The 17,820-nt window shown below is 43.2% G+C and overlaps 1 protein-coding gene across 6 annotated transcripts in view; it reads right to left on the bottom strand.

Moving 5' to 3' along the window:
• Nucleotides 1-17,820, bottom strand: part of cdc14ab (cell division cycle 14Ab) — an 82,768-nt gene that overhangs the window by 43,407 nt on the left and 21,541 nt on the right. For all 6 annotated transcript variants that reach the window (XM_055941024.1, XM_055941025.1, XM_055941023.1 and 3 more), the window contains exons 6-9: nt 16,293-16,359; nt 2,972-3,034; nt 2,181-2,268; nt 1,629-1,859 (exon numbers count right to left, since the gene is read on the bottom strand). In XM_055941024.1, coding sequence (XP_055796999.1) covers nt 1,629-1,859; nt 2,181-2,268; nt 2,972-3,034; nt 16,293-16,359 — 449 coding nt within the window. The remainder of the gene's footprint in view (nt 1-1,628; nt 1,860-2,180; nt 2,269-2,971; nt 3,035-16,292; nt 16,360-17,820) is intronic.

Raw genomic sequence — 17,820 nt, 5'->3', positions numbered from 1 at the left:
CCCTGGTTTCGAATCCAGGCTGTATCACAACCGGCCGTGATTGGGAGTCCCATAGGGCGGCGCACAATTGGCCCAGCGCTGTCCGGGTTTGGCCGGTGTAGGCAGTCATGGTAAATAAGAATTTGTTCTTAACCGACTTGCCTAGTTTAATTTAAAAATATATATATATTTAGTTAACTGCACCTCAGATTGCAGCCCAAATAAATGCTTCAGAGTTCAAGTAACAGACACATCCGCTGTTCAGAGGAGATCATTACTGAATGACACCATTATGAAAAGACTTGCTTGTGCCAAGAAACACGAGCAATGGACATTAGACTGGTGGAAATCTGTCCTTTGGTCTAATTAATACAAATTTGATTTTGGAATGAGATGTTCGACGTGCAGGTGTCCACATACTTTTGTCATCGCCTCCTGGTACGGCAACTGCACCGCCCACAACCCGCAAAGCTCTCCAGAGGGTGGTGGAGTCTGTCCAACGCATTACCGGGGGCAAACTTCTCACCCTCCTGGACACCTACAGCACCCGATGCCATAGGAAGGCCAAAAAGATCATCAAGGACATCCATCACCTGAGCCACTGCCTGTTCACCCCGCTATCATCCAGAAGGCAAGGTCAGTACAGGTGCATCAAAGCTGGGACCAAGAAACTGAAAAACAGCTTCTATCTCAAGGCCATCAGACTGCTAAACAGTCATCACAAGCACATCAGAGGCGGCTGCCTATAGAGACAGATTAGGAATCACAAGCCTTTGCTTTATCTTGGCCAGGTCGCAGTTGTGAATGAGAACTTGTTCTCAACTAGCCTACCTGGTTAAATAAAGGTGAAATAAATAAAAATTGTCCTACTGAAAGGAGAATTCATCTTCCAGTGTCTGGTGGAAAGAAGACTGAACCAGGTTTTCATGTAGGATTTTGCCTGTGCTTAGCTCCATTCTGTTTATTGTTATGCTGAAAAACTCCCCAGTCCTTAACAATTACAAGAATACCCATGGCATGATGCAGCAACCACTATGCTTGAAAATATGGAGAGTGGTACTCATGTGTTGTATTGGATTTGCCCCAAACAGAACACTTTGTATTAACAACGTCACCATGTTCAAAGGGATATTCAATGTCTGCTTTTCTTATCCATCTACCAATAGGTGCCCATCTTTGCGAGGCATTGGAATATATCCCTGGTCTTTGTGGTTGAATCAGTGTTTGCAATTCACTGCTCGACTGATGGACTTTACAGATAATTCTATGTGTGGAGTACAGAGATGAGGAAGTCATTCAAAAATCATGTTAAACACTATTATTGCACACAGCATGAGTCCATGCAACGTATTATGTGACTTGTTAAGCAAAGTATCAGACCTGCATAAAACAGCCCTTCGGGGCCAAGAATACAAAATGTATCCTACAGTTGAGCGTTGCATTACTGATTAACTTGGCTCCGCCATGTAGGCTAAATTTTGTGAACTCTAAAATCCCTCTCTACATATTTTAAATAGTCAGGGTGCGCGTGATTTAGCTTGCCAGGCACACCAATGCAATACATCAATATAGTCCCAAAAAAGCAGAGTCCATATGCCAGGCAAGCTATTTTAAATATCTCAACAGATACTGCAGTGTGTGTGTCTCACCCTTGCAGTGAACGGCCACGGCTCCATCGGTGCTCTCGCAGATGTGCAGGAATCGGCGGGTGATGACGTCGTTCGGGGTGCTGCCATCCACGAAGAACAAGTCGTAGTGGTTGAATCCGGCATCCGTGAAGCGCTTGGCGTCATAGATCTTCTTGTTGAGCCGCACCACCGTGGTAATGTTGTGTTTCCGGAAGTAGGGGAAGTACGCCTCTGGGGCATGGAGAGGGTAGCCTGGGTTGGGGAGGAGAGTAAAGGTAAGCTAATTTGTGTAAAACGTAGGTAAGGAAAACGGATTATGTTGAAGCATAGAGCAATCTTCCTTAGTATGTTGTCAAATGTATTACTACACTAATGGTGCCATCTGCTGTTACTGAAGAGAAAGGATTAGCGAGAAGAGATGCATAGGGAAAGTCTACCTGAATCTAAACCTGAACCCTGTCAAGGTTTATCGGTCGAGACAACTGTACTAAATTACTCTGGAACAGCGGTTGTTTTTCTTAAAAGGGGAAGAGCACATAAAAGGTCAAGGACTGAATCCAAAACTCATCTCACCATTCTCTATTTTACTTTTGGGATGGGGTCCACTGAAGGCCAGAAACTTCCCCGGCACGATCCAGTTGAAGTCACCGTTTTCCACTCGCTACAACAGAGAAAAGGGAGAAAACTAATTGTCTCGAATGATTGGAAATGTTGTGAATCTGTATAATTGTGTACATGCAGGGATCCCTTGTAAAGGAGGCCTTGGTCTCAATAGGACTTCCCTGTTTAAATAAAAAAGGTACAAAAATAAAAAATAAAAGGACACATCAAACAGGGGCCCAGACTTATATGGACATTTTGCTCTGACTGGAAAATGTTCCTAAGACTTTAGCCTTTACTTAATCAGATTGGCCTCCAGTTAGTAGCCATCTTCAGTAACAACCTAACTTTACACTGCAGGTGGGCAAGACTGCACTAACCGATCTGGAACCAACAATGGCAAGACGGCACAGACAGGCTAGTTTGGTACGCAATAGGTCATCATCAACAACCGCTCAATTGGCAAAGGACCAATCCCTCCTCTTCGCTGCTTTTGTTTTAGTGACCAAGTGCCAAACACTTTTTTCTGTGACAATATTCTGTCTGTTTTTGCAGAGTCGGGTCAAATAAAAATGATGACGCTCACAGAAAACTATTTATGAATCTAAAAGGTCAGGTCGTCAGTAAAGTTTTGTAACATCTTAGAGTGGGATTGTGAATATTGTAGGGGTGCTGCGGTTTGCTTTTACAGATGTTTCACCGTTCAAACTGATGAGTGGGCACTTATTATTAGGGCGGGTCCAAGGTCACCATGACAACATTACCTCGTAGTGCTCATATTCGTCCACGTCAAATGTCTCAAAGTCAAAGAATCCATGTTGCAGGGCCTGGAGAAAAGGGAGCAGAGACAGTTTAATATATATACAGTGAGGAGAACAATTATTTGATACACTGCCGATTTTGCAGGTTTTCCTACTTACAAAGCATGTAGAGGTCTGTAATTTTTTATCATAGGTACACTTCAACTGTGAGAGACGGAATCTAAAACAAAAATCCAGAAAATCACATTGTATGATTTTTAAGTAATTCATTTGCATTTTAGTACATGACCTAAGTATTTGATCACCTACCAACCAGTAAGAATTCCGGCTCTCACAGACCTGTTCGTTTTTCTTTAAGAAGCCCTCCTGTTCTCCACTCATTACCTGTATTAACTGCACCTGTTTGAACTCGTTAGCTGTATAAAAGACACCTGTCTACACACTCAATCAAACAGACTCCAATCTCTCCACAATGGCCAAGACCAGAGAGCTGTGTAAGGACATCAGGGGTAAAATTGTAGACCTGCACAAGGCTGGGATGGGCTACAGGACAATAGGCAAGCAGCTTGGTGAGAAGGCAAAAACTTTTGGCGCAATTATTCGAAAATGGAAGAAGTTCAAGATGACGGTCAATCACCCTCGGTCTGGGGCTCCATGCAAGATCTCACCTCGTGGGGCATCAATGATCATGAGGAAGGTGAGGGATCAGCCCAGAACTACACGGCAGGACCTGGTCAATAACCCGAAGAGAGCTGGGACCACAGTCTCAAAGAAAACCATTAGTAACACACTACGCCGTCATGGATTAAAATCCTGCAGCGCACGCAAGGTCCCCCTGCTCAAGCCAGCGCATGTCCAGGCCCGTCTGAAGTTTGCCAATGACCATCTGGATGATCCAGGGGAGGAATGGGAGAAGGTCATGTGGTCTGATGAGACAAAAATAGAGATTTTTGGACTAAACCCCACTTGCCATGTTTGGAGGAAGAAGAAGGATGAGTACAACCCCAAGGACACCATCCCAACCGTGATGCATGGAGGTGGAAACATCATTCTTTGGGGATGCTTTTCTGCAAAGGGGACAGGACGACTGCACCGTATTGAGGGAAGGATGGATGGGTTCATGTATCGCGAGATCTTGGCCAACAACCTCCTTCCCTCAGCAAGAGCATTGAAGATGGGTCGTGGCTGGGTCTTCCAGCATGACAACGACCCGAAACACACAGCCAGGGCAACCAAGGCGTGGCTCCGTAAGAAGCATCTCAAGGTCCTGGAGTGGCCTAGCCAGTCTCCAGACCTGAACCCAATAGAAACTCTTTGGAGGGAGCTGAAAGTCCGTATTGCCCAGCAACAGCCCCGAAACCTGAAGAATCTGGAGAAGGTCTGTATGGAAGAGTGGGCCAAAATCGCTGCTGCAGTGTGTGCAAACCTGGTCAAGAACTACAGGAAACGTATGATCTCTGTAATTGCAAACAAAGGTTTCTGTACCAAATATTAAGTTCTGCTTTTCTGATGTATCAAATACTTATGTCATGCAATAAAATGCAAATGAATTACTTAAAAATCATACAATGTGATTTTCTGGATTTTTGTTTTAGATTCCGTCTCTCACAGTTGAAGTGTACCTATGATAAAAAATTACAGACCTATACATGCTTTGTAAGTAGGAAAACCTGCAAAATCGGCAGTGTGTCAAATACTTGTTCTCCCCACTGTATGTATGTATATATACACTGCTCAAAAAAATAAAGGGAACACTTAAACAACACAATGTAACTCCAAATCAATCACACTTCTGTGAAATCAAACTGTCCACTTAGGAAGCAACACTGATTGACAATAAATTTCACATGCTGTTGTGCAAATGGAATAGACAAAAGGTGGAAATTATAGGCAATTAGCAAGACACCCCCAATAAAGGAGTGGTTCTGCAGGTGGTGACCACAGACCACTTCTCAGTTCCTATGCTTCCTGGCTGATGTTTTGGTCACTTTTGAATGCTGGCGGTGCTTTCACTCTAGTGGTAGCATGAGACGGAGTCTACAACCCACACAAGTGGCTCAGGTAGTGCAGCTCATCCAGGATGGCACATCAAGGCGAGCTGTGGCAAGAAGGTTTGCTGTGTCTGTCAGCGTAGTGTCCAGAGCATGGAGGCGCTACCAGGAGACAGGCCAGTACATCAGGAGACGTGGAGGAGGCCGTAGGAGGGCAACAACCCAGCAGCAGGACCGCTACCTCCGCCTTTGTGCAAGGAGGAGCACTGCCAGAGCCCTGCAAAATGACCTCCAGCAGGCCACAAATGTGCATTTGTGCAGGACCGTTTGAGCAGACACATGCACATTTGTGGCCTGCTGGAGGTCATTTTGCAGGGCTCTGGCAGTGCTCCTGTATAGTGTTGGTGATGATAGGTATACAGTGAACAGTCAGCAACCAACCGAGTCAGTATCCAGCCACCAGGATCATGGTGAGCCTGAGGAGAACATGATATCACCATGCTCCTTCCCAGTATTCTATCCTACTCCACACCACTGTGTCCCTCTTGTCTAAGGCCTGTGACATCTGTGGCAGTGGACATTTGTGGCAGTGGTGTCAAATAGGGAGGGTCTGATTATAAGAGTGAGTGTGTGTAAAGCCAGTACTACACTGTAAAGAGCCATATGCCGCTGAGCTGTGATAAGCATTAGGGTTCGTGATTCACAACACTGTACAAGGAAGTAAATTATTTCGTGAATTTTATAGTTCGGCTGAGCGCCCCCTTTTTATTTTTTAGCTCAAGTTCTGGAGGTCCGGAAGTTTAGACTGGTTCTTTATCCACCGGAAATCAATTATCAACTAGTTTAATGGACTGGACACAGACTTCACAGTTCTGGTTTCTCATGTCTAGATCAGTCACAGACTCCAAAGTCAGTATAATAGCCTAAGAGATTTTTTATTTATTTTTATCCAGTTGATGAACCAAAAAGTGAGAGACGGGAAGACCAGGGCTTTGTTCTTAAATCAAAACTGGTTGTGATCAAATTACCCCAGCCAATCCCTTACCGTCGGGCAGACAGTATCAGAGCATGAGGTCTGTTAGAGACCGTCGCTGAGCCTGTTGGTATCTACAAGCCATCACACTGCCGAACACTTGAACTGGACTGACCACCTGCTCTGATTCTCTGCACTTTAGCAAACATGCACTCACACAAATGTGTAAATATTGGACTATAAATTGTAGCTTCCTGTATTATGCTCATGCTAAAATGTTTGTTATAGTCAGAGCCATTTACTTTATGATCGTATTCTTAACTTTTGTTGTTGTTGCATTTCGTTGGACGGTGTATACCATGTATATCCCGTACATACAACTAATAAAACTTGAAACTTCGACACGGAGCAGGCTAGGCGTTTTTTTCCATGCCAACCAGATAGACTAATAAACTATAGCATGTCATGTCACCAGTTGAGTCTTAAAGGGATAGTGCAAGACTTTGGCAAATAAGCCATTTTTCTACTCACTGATACAATTTATTTGTGTGTGCTGTTTGAAGGAAGTTCAAATTGCAATGGCCGGTGCACATTTCAGGGAGGGTGCCGCTCCATATCAAATATCTTGGTTGTAAAATAGTTGCTATTAAGCCAAATAGAGTTGACATACAGAAATGATACCTCCAGAAATTTGAGACCCTCCTCTCTTCGACAGGGACAAAGCTTCCAAAGCAGTGTTTTTTCCTGCAACTGCATTTTGAAATGTTATATTATCAGAGCACGTTTTTTTTGCATTCGGAGGAGAGTGGATTACTCATCACAGCAGCATGCCCCAGTGAAACAGGCACAGGTCAGAAACTATCATTAAAAGAATAAGGATAATGCACTTTACTGTTCGATAAAATCAGGGTTTTAGCAGACCCCAAAATAGGTTGTTTTGAGTGAGGTGACAATGTAGAATGTGCTCTTTCTACTTTTATAGGGAGCCTTCCCATTTTTTTTTTTACAAACCACGATCTGGGCTGAGAGTCGGATGACAGAGTCGGAGAAAGACTCTTTGCTGATGCCGCATTTGACTTTGAATGTGAGAAACCCAGGCCGGTCCATCTTGTTCAGGGGGCCGCTGATCAGCCAAATGCTCATTATAAGTGTAAAGAAATTGTGCAAAAAAATAAAACAATATGTTCTGAGCCTGTTCTGAGTGGAACCTGTCCAGTTCAACCGCTGTATGGTCTTGGCCACCGTGCTGCAGCTCAGTTTCAGGGTCTTGGCAATCTTCTTATAGCCCAGGCCTTGTTTATGTAGAGCAACAATTATTTTTTTCAGATCCTCAGAGAGTTCTTTGCCATGAGGTGCCATGTTGAACTTCCAGTGACCAGTCAGTATGAGGGAGTGTGAGAGCGATGACACCAAATTTAACACACCTGCTCCCCATTCACACCTGAGACCTTGTAACACTAACGAGTCACATGACACCAGGGAGGGAAAATGGCTAATTGGGCCCAATTTGGACATTTTCACTTAGGGGTGTACTCACTTTTGTTGCCAGCGGTTTAGACATTAATGGCTGTGTTGAGTTATTTTGAGGGGACAGCAAATTTACACTGTTATACAAGCTGTACACTCACTACTTTACATTGTACCAAAGTATAATTTCTTCAGTGTTGTCACATGAAAAGATATACTCAAATATTTAGAAAAATGTGAGGGGTGTACTCACTTTTGTGATATACTGTATATCGACGGAATTAATCGAACAAAAGGACCATTTGTGATGTTTATGGGACATATTGGAGTGCCAAGAGAAGAAGCTCGTCAAAGGTAAAGCATGAATTATATCTTTATTTCTGCATTTTGTGGAGGGTTGAAATATGGTCTGTGATTGTTAGCTGGGGTGCTATCCTCAGATAATAGCACTGTTTGCTTTCGCCGTAAAGCATTTTTGAAATCTGACACGTTGGCTGGATTCACAACAAGTGTAGCTTTAATTTGGTATATTGAATGTGTGATTTCATGAAAGTTTAATTTTTATAGTAATTTATTTGAATTTGGCGCTCTGCATTTTCACTGGATGTTGGCCAGGTGGGACGCTACCATTTTTTACATTTACATTTTAGTCATTTAGCAGACGCTCTTATCCAGAGCGACTTACAGTAGAGTGCATACATTTTATTACATTTTACATACTGAGACAAGGATATCCCTACCGGCCAAACCCTCCCTAACCCGGACGACGCTATGCCAATTGTGCGTCGCACCACGGACCTCCCGGTTGCGGCCGGCTGCGACAGAGCCTGGGCGCGAACCCAGAGACTCTGGTGGCGCAGCTAGCACTGCGATGCAGTGCCCTAGACCACTGCTCCACCCGGGAGGTGGCTACCGTCCCACATATCCCAAAGAGGTTAAGCCCATCAGCCTCGTTACTTTGTCCTCTAGGCACGATCGCGAAGCAGTCTTCGTCGGTTTTGGAAAAATCATTCCCTCTCGGCGGGCACACTAGACACAGAGATAATCAACACAATTTATACCAATTTTGCACAGTCAGGGCACACTTAGCTATAGTGCCTATGAGGACCTCACGTCTTTTGCGTGAGTAAAAATAGAACACACCCAACACTAATTTCCAAGTAGCTTGAGGATTTATTAGCCTATGAAGTATATTTGCCATTGAAGTTGGTGCACATCAACTAGTATTTCCATGAATGAATAAAAAGCATTACATTTGCAATGATTTATTTTTATTTTTATCCAGACAACTTAATTGATCAGCTTTTCATACAATATTTGTTTTTCATGTGTATATAGTTGAAGTCAGAAGAATACATACCTCAGCCAAATACATTTAAACTCAGTTTCACAATTTCTGACATTTAATCCCAGTAATAATTCCCTGTCCATGTCAGAATAAAAGTAGAGATAATGGTTTATTTCAGCTTTTATTTCATTCATCACATTCCCAGTCGGTCAGAAGTTTATATACACTCAATTAGTATTTGGTAGCATTGCCTTTAAATTGTTTAACTTGGGTCAAACGTTTTGGGTAGCCCTTCCACAAGCTTCCCACAATAAGTTGGGTGAAGTTTGACCCATTCCTCCTGACAGAGCTGGGGTAACAGTCAGGTTTGTAGGCCTCCATGCTCACACACGCTTTTTCAGTTCTGCCCACATTTTCTACAGTGGGGCAAAAAAGTATTTAGTCAGCCACCAATTGTGCAAGTTCTCCCACTTAAAAAGATGAGGCCTGTAATTTTCATCATAGTTGAAGTGTACCTATGACAGACAAAATGAGAAAAAAAAATCCAGAAAATCACATTGTAGGATTTTTAATTAATTTATTGGCAAATTATGGTGGAAAATAAGTATTTGGTCACCTACAAACAAGCAAGATTTCTGGCTCTCACAGACCTGTAACTTCGTCTTTAAGAGGCTCCTCTGTCCTCCACTTGTTACCTGTATTAATGGCACCTGTTTGAACTTGTTATCAGTATAAAAGACACCTGTCCACAACCTCAAACAGTCACACTCCAAACTCCACTATGGCCAAGACCAAAGAGCTGTCAAAGGACACCAGAAACAAAATTGTAGACCTGCACCAGGCTGGGAAGATTGAATCTGCAATAGGTAAGCAGCTTGGTTTGAAGAAATCAACTGTGGGAGCAATTATTAGGAAATGGAAGACATACAAGACCACTGATAATCTCCCTCGATCTGGGGCTCCACGCAAGATCTCACCCCGTGGGGTCAAAATGATCACAAGAACGGTGAGCAAAAATCGCAGAACCACACGGGGGGACCTAGTGAATGACCTGCAGAGAGCTGGGACCAAAGTAACAAAGCCTACCATCAGTAACACGCTACGCCGCCAGGGACTCAAATCCTGCAGTGCCAGACGTGTCCCCCTGCTTAAGCAAATACATGTCCAGGCCCGTCTGAAGTTTGCTAGAGAGCATTTGGATGATCCAGAAGAAGATTGGGAGAATGTCATATGGTCAGATGAAACCAAAATATAACTTTTTGGTAAAAACTCAACTCGTCGTGTTTGGAGGACAAAGAATGCTGAGTTGCATCCAAAGAACACCATACCTACTGTGAAGCATGGGGGTGGAAACATCATATTTTGGGGATGTTTTTCTGCAAAGGGACCAGGACGACTGATCCGTGTAAAGGAAAGAATGAATGGGGCCATGTATCGTGAGATTGAGTGAAAACCTCCTTCCATCAGCAAGGGCATTGAAGATGAAACGTGGCTGGGTCTTTCAGCATGACAATGATCCCAAACACACCGCCCGGGCAACGAAGGAGTGGCTTCGTAAGAAGAATTTCAAGGTCCTGGAGTGGCCTAGCCAGTCTCCAGATCTCAACCCCATAGAAAATCTTTGGAGGGAGTTGAAAGTACGTGTTGCCCAGCAACAGCCCCAAAACATCACTGCTCTAGAGGAGATCTGCATGGAGGAATGGGCCAAAATACCAGCAACAGTGTGTGAAAACCTTGTGAAGACTTACAGAAAACATTTGAACTCTGTCATTGCCAACAAAGGGTATATAACAAAGCATTGAGATAAACTTTTGGTTATTGACCAAAAAATTATTTCCCACCATAATTTGCAAATAAATTCATTAAAAATCCTACAATGTGATTTTCTGGATTTTTTTTCTTCTAATTCTGTCTGTCATAGTTGAAGTGTACCTATGATAAATTACAGGCCTCTCATCTTTTTAAGTGGGAGAACTTGCACAATTGGTGACTGACTAAATACTTTTTTGCCCCACTGTATAGGTTTGAGGTCAGAGCCTTATGATGGCCACTCCAATACCTTGACTTTGTTGCCCTTAAGCCATTTTGCCACAACTTTGGAAGTATGCTTGGGGTCATTGTCCATTTGGAAGTACATCAGGAGACGTGGAGGAGGCCGTAGTAGGGCAACCACCCAGCAGCAGGACCGCTACCTCCGCCTTTGTGCAAGGAGGAGCACTGCCAGAGCCCTGCAAAATGACCTCCAGCAGGCCACAAACTGTCAGAAACAGACTCCATGAGGGTAGTATGAGGACCCGACGTCCACAGGTGGGGGTTGTGCTTACAGCCCAACACCGTGCAGGACGTTTGGCATTTGCCAGAGAACACCAAGATTGGCAAATTCGCCACTGGCACCCTGTGCTCTTCACAGATGAAAGCAGGTTCACACTGAGCACGTGACAGACGTGACAGAGTCTGGAGACGCCGTGGAGAACTTTCTGCTGCCTGCAACATCCTCCAGCATGACCGGTTTGGCGGTGGGTCAGGCTTGGTGTGGGGTGGCATTTCTTTGGGGGGGCCGCACAGCCCTCCATGGGCTCGCCAGAGGTAGCCTGACTGCCATTAGGTACCGAGATGAGATCCTCAGACCCCTTGTGAGACCATATGCTGGTGCGGTTGGCCCTGGGTTCCTCCTAATGCAAGACAATGCTAGACCTCATGTGGCTGGAGTGTGTCAGCAGTTCCTGCAAGAGGAAGGCATTGATGCTTTGGACTTGCCCGCCCGTTCCCACACCTGAATCCAATTGAGCACATCTGGGACATCATGTCTCGCTCCATCCACCAACGCCACGTTGCACCACAGACTGTCCAGGAGTTGGCGGATGCTTTAGTCCAGGTCTGGGAGAAGATCCCTCAGGAGACCATCCGTCACCTCATCAGGAGCATGCCCAGGCGTTGTAGGGAGGTCATACAGGCACGTGGAGGCCACACACACACACACTACTGAGCCTCATTTTGACTTGTTCTAGGGACATTACATCAAAGTTGGATCAGCCTGTAGTGTGGTTTCCACTTTAATTTTTGATTGTGACTCCAAATCCAGACCTCCATGGGTTGATAAATTTGATTTCCATTGATAATTTGTGTGATTTTGTTGTCAGCACATTCAACTATGTAAAGAAAAGTATTTAATAAGAATATTGCATTCATTCAGATCTAGGATGTGTTATTTTAGTGTTCCCTTTATTTTTTTGAGCAGTGTATTTTTGTTTCATCAGACCAGAGGACATTTCTCCAAAAAGTATGATCTTCGTCCCCATGTGCAGTTGCAAACCGTAGTCTGGCTTTTTTATGGCTGTTTTGGAGCAATGGCTTCTTCCTTGCTGAGCGGCCTATCAGGTTATGTCGATATGGGACTGACTGTGGATATAGATACTTTTGTACCCGTTTCCTCCAGCATCTTCACAAGGTCATTTGCTGTTGTTCTGGGATTGATTTGCACTTCTCGCACCAAAGTACGTTCATCTCTAGGAGACAGAACGCGTCTATTTCCTGAGCGGTATGACAGCAGCGTGGTCCCATGGTGTTTTTACTTGCGTACTATTGTTTGTACATATGAACGTGGTACCTTCAGGCGTTTGGAAATTGCTCCCAAGGGTGAACCACACTTGTGGAGGTCTACAATATTTTTCTGAGGTCTTGGCTGATTTCGTTTGATTATCCGATGTCAAACAAAGAGGCACTTTGAAGGTAGGCCTTGAAATACATCCACAGGTACACCTCCGATGGACTCAAATTATGTCAATTAGCCTATCAGAAGCTTCTAAAGCCATGACATAATTTTCTGGAATTGTCCAAGCTGTTTAACTTCTCTAGGATAGGGGTCAGCATTTTCACATTTGGATGAAAAGCATACCCAAATTCAACTGCCTGCTACTCATCCCCAGAAGATAAGATATGCATAGTATATTTGGATAGAAAACACTGAAGTTTCTAAAACTGTTTGAATCATGTCTGAGTATAACAGAACTTATTTAGCAGGCGAAACCCCGAGGACAAACCATTCCGGGAAAAAAATTTGGGGTCACTCTTCAATGGATTTTCATTGGGAATACAGATTTCTAATTCACCTTCTTGCAGTTCCTACCGCTTCCACTGGATGTCAACAGTCTTTAGAAATTCGTTGAGGGTTTTTCCTTTGTGTAATGAAGAAGTACGGCCATCTTGATTGAGGGTCACTCGAAGTGTCCTGTTTGTTAGAGGCGCATGACCAGAAGGCTAGCTACAGTTTGTTTTAATCCTGTATTGAACACAGATCATCCCGTCTTCAATTTTATCGATTATTTACATAAAAAAATACCTAAAGTTGTATTACAAAAGTAGTTGTTTTGGCAAAGTTTACAGGTAACTTGAGATATTTTGTAGTCACGCTACACAAGTTGGAACCGGTGTTTTTCTGGATCAAACGCGCCAACATGTGATATATATCGACGGAAATAATCAAACAAAAAGGACAATTTGTGATTTTTTGGGACATATTGGAGTGCCAACAACAGAAGCTCGTTGAATTATATTTTTATTTCTGCGTTTTGTGTCGCACCTGCAGGGTTGAAATATGCTTCTCTTTATTTACTATGGTGCCAACTCAGATAATAGCATTGTTTGCTTTCGCCGAAAAGCCTATTTGAATTCTGACATGTTGACTGGATTCACAACCAGTGTAGCTTTAACTTGGTATCTTTCATGTGTGATTTAATGAAAGTTTGATTTTTATAGTAATTCTTTTGAATTTGGCGCTCTGCATTTTCTCTGGCTTTTGGCCAAGTGAGACAGTAGCGTCCCGTCTAAACTCAGATATTTGGATATAAATATGAACTTTACCGAACAAAACATACATGTATTGTGTAACATGATTACCTATGAGTGTCATCTGATGAAGATCAAAGGTTAGTGATTAATTTTATCTCTATATCTGCTTTTTGTTACTCCTCTCTTTGGCTGGAAAAATGGCTGTGTTTTTCTGTGGCTATGTACTGACCTAACATAATCGCAAGGTGTGCTTTCGCCGTAAATCCTTTTTGAAATCAGACATGTTGGCTGGATTCACAACAAGTGTAGCTTTAATTTGGTGTCTTTCATGTGTGATTTGCTCTGCATTTTTACTGGCTTTTGGCCAAGTGGGACATTAGCGTCCCACATATCCCAGAGAAGTTAAAGGCACAGTCAACTTAGTGTGTAAACTTATGTAAACTTCTGTCCCACTGGAATTGTGATACAGTGAATTATAAGTGAAATAATCTGTCTGTAAACAATTGTTGGAAAAACCCTAACCTAACCGGTCCTAACCGACTTGCCAAAACTATAGTTTGATAACAAGAAATTTGGAGTGATTGAAAAATTGTTAAATGTAAACTTCCAAATTCAACTGAAAAAATAAAATAAAAAATTGCATCCAAAAGCCAGCATTTACCTGTGTGTACGACACAGTGTGTCAAGTGATTACTTCTTCAGCACAGTGGCATGCTAATGAGGGCACTGGGAGAAGACCGAGCAGAAACAGCCAAACAGTGAATCATGGAACAGATCACCGTGATTAGAACCGAAACAGCCTTTAATTAACACAGCAGGGAGCTGTCTGAGCCAACACCATACATTACAGAGACTCACAGCATTACAGGACCATAAAGAGGTGGGGAAATGGATGCTTAAAGCACCAGCAAAACAACAACAAAGGGAAGTAGGCAAGTTGTTCTGAGGGCTATATACTAGCCTATACCAGGACTTGTATACATTTCATGACAATTAACGAAGCAAATTTTTAATTCACCCCAAATCCTCATTTCAAATAAATGGGCACTGAAGTTTAAAATCTCTCATAAATGTCAATATCGCCACGGATTAAGTTGTTATTCCTTGCCTCTCACAATGGGAAGAGACATTCCCTAGGTTTTGGGGGAGTGACGTAGTGGGTTAAGTGGGCGCTAGGGCCTTTTGGGGAGGATGGCGGAAAAAGCTGGAATGTGCAGAGGGATCTGAGACATTCCTGTCCGATGGCTGTCTGACAAATCATTCTGGAATGGCATGGCCAAACACACACACAGACAGATTCAGCTGTAGTACGTTTCCACCAAGTGTTGATGCTAAGTACGTAATAAGTTCACATCATTCCATTTTAACTCGAGGCCCTACGTTCCATGTCAAAACATGGACAGAACTGTTGTAGCTAAAAACACAGCACAAGCACTGTAAAGCTTTCTCCATGACTTCCAGCAACTAAATAGAACCAGGTTTGCACACACTACACAGAAATATAAAGAAAAAAAGCCTAAGGTGGCACCATAAAGATGTTTTGGATTTTGTTTGTAGTTCTCATTCCCTTTTGACCACTAGGAGATTTGCCATTAAATACAGGGAACGTTCTGAGAGACGCTGCATCTACAGGGAACGTTCTACCCAAATACTGACCTCCATGGCTGATCGGAGGAGGATTAGTAAGCCATGATAAGAACAGACCGAGAGGCACACACTGCTTGCACCACTGTGTAACCTAAAGTGAGAGCGCGAGCGAGTGTGCCTTTGTCCATGTACCTGCAGGTAAGTGTGCCCCACATGCTGTGCCACGTGAGTTCATGCTACCTTCCAACCGCTCACCATCCCCCCCAACAAAGTAGAACACCCTCGTACCCCATAGACTACACACAACATCGGATCCTCCACCCCCCCGGACTACAGAACTCTGCCCTCAGTCTGGGATTATGGTCTTAATAATGCTAGGTTAGGATGTGCGGGCAAACCTGTAAACAAAGACACTTCTTTAGACTGCTATGGCAGGTACGGTTGACCATGGAGTCGCAATGCTATTTTGGTTGGATAAAAGCAGGTTATTTAAGCAATAAGACCCGAGGGAGTGTTGTACATGGTCAATATACCACGGCTAAGGACTGTTCTTAAGCACGACAACGCGAAGTGCCTGGATACAGCCATTAGCCGTGGAATATTTGCTATCCCCCGAGGTGCCTTATTGCTATTATAAACTGGTTACCAAAGTAATTAGAGCAGTAAAAATATATGTTTTGTCATACGATACACCACGGCTGTCTGCCAAATCAGCATTCAGGCCACGAACCACAGTTTATAATTGGTCCGATGAGACAGATGAAAGACTTTAATTTGTAACCCCGTCACATGCAAGACTCATCCTAACCCATTAAGTTGAAATAGGTCTAGATTTCCTCAGTTTAGGCTGAAGGTGTCACTAACTTCAGGTTATGATGCATAAATACCATGTAGATGTTTGGGGTTTCAAATCATTTGGTAACTCATTCAGAATTACGGTAATTACACATTAACTACGCATGTCAATGTTGACCTAAGGACAGAACTAAAATAAGTACTGTGCTTACATTTAGGCTACTATGGTAGTTACTGAGTAACTAAAGACCAGCATCACTTCCTGTAAAGTGTTGGCTTGCCTTGGATATAAAAAAGTGCTTAGAATGGTGATAGAGGGGGGAAGAGAGGGCGCAGCAGGAAAGCAATCAAGATATGTTACAAAAAATGATGAAGTTCAATTTAACATTACAATTTACTGTAAATCCGTTAACTCCATAAATACACAAAACTCACTTTCCGGATTCCTTGTAGGCAGTCGAGAATCGTCAGGTTGTATGTGCAATTTCCGAACGAGGCATCCCTGAAAAACAAAGACATGAAGCCGTGAGTGAACGATTCATTGAAAAATGAGTGAGTGATAAGTGTCGCAATGAACACGTCAGAGATTGGAAAAACTGGAACCCACACATGGGTACTGTATAGGTAGAGCTATGGATGGATAAGAGGGTATACAAGGTGCTCTTTGAATAGGGTAAGCTATATATTCTACATGTTTTCCTAAGTACTTCAGAGAGATTGGCGGGGGACAGCCAATGTAGCATCCTCATATCAACCCTCCAGACACACCCATATCAGATTCAAAATACAGCAAACATCCCCAGTGCACAGACACAAATAAGCAACCCTCTATCCAAACCTATAAAATCATGATATCATCTTCGTGGGACATGGGTACCAAGGACCACATTGATGTCACCATACACTTCTCAGATGACACCCTAGATCTAGAACCCCTGATATACAGGCTGTGGGTGACACTGAGTCACCTTGGAGACCATTACCATTTGGAGTGTCTCATATTATGGGATAGATGGACACTAAATAATTGGCCAGCGACAAAGGAGAAAAAAAAACATTGTTTTCAAACAGAGCTCTGTACTTTCAAGGAGAAAAGCGGAAGACGTTCTCCATGTTCTTATGGTGATGTTGCGTGCAGAGTTACCCCAGAGAGGACACCAGACAGTGTGGGAGAGATCTTTCTGGAGATATCTTTCACAAAATCCAAGCATTTGCATTGCAGCCCTATTTGGCTTAGCCAATAACATAGTTTCTGTCTCAAAAACACATTTACGCATACACAACCTGAATGTACATTATGCGCGAGTTTACTTGATTCCTCATTTCATATGCATTTTGTAGATGGCAGAAAGAATCTGGGTCAAATTCAGCTGTTGTGTTCCCTTTCCACTCTCTAGGTTGGAGTGAAGCTGCAGGCTGTGAGCGTTCTGCTACTGACAAGAGCATCAACGTGAATGGGAGAGGTTCAACCAAGAACCTTCAAGAGGCCACCTACACAAAGCAGTGCGGCAGAAGCATGTGGAGCTCAGTTACCGTGACACCACACACAAACATGCCACATTGTGTTGAGTCTCTGTACCGTAATGTGTATCTATGTACTACTGTGCATGTTTGGGTCCGTCCGTTTCCCTGTCATGACAGTGTAGCAATCCCATCTCAAACTCCAGTCTGCAAACAGCTAAAATAAGTCAACCACTAATTAGTAGGGCTGTGATACCAGTACCGTAATATTTTTTCCATGTCAAAAGATTAAAACACAAAGCAGGTCAAACTCCTTGGTCCTTTAAAAACCTGCATTATGTAAAATAATGCGTTTATATAGCTTGTAAAATAAACGTGACTCTGGATGACAACATAATGATAATTGTTTCCAACATTTGGGCCGTTCCCTAAACAATTCAAATCCGCTTCGTATTTTATTTCCTTGCCACGATACTAGTGAATATCGCAATAGGTATTGTCC

Source organism: Salvelinus fontinalis, chromosome 12 (assembly GCF_029448725.1).
Source record: "Salvelinus fontinalis isolate EN_2023a chromosome 12, ASM2944872v1, whole genome shotgun sequence".
NCBI lineage: Eukaryota > Metazoa > Chordata > Actinopteri > Salmoniformes > Salmonidae > Salvelinus > Salvelinus fontinalis.
Note: the sequence above shows the minus strand (reverse complement) of the source record. Positions and strands in the feature narration are given on the sequence as shown.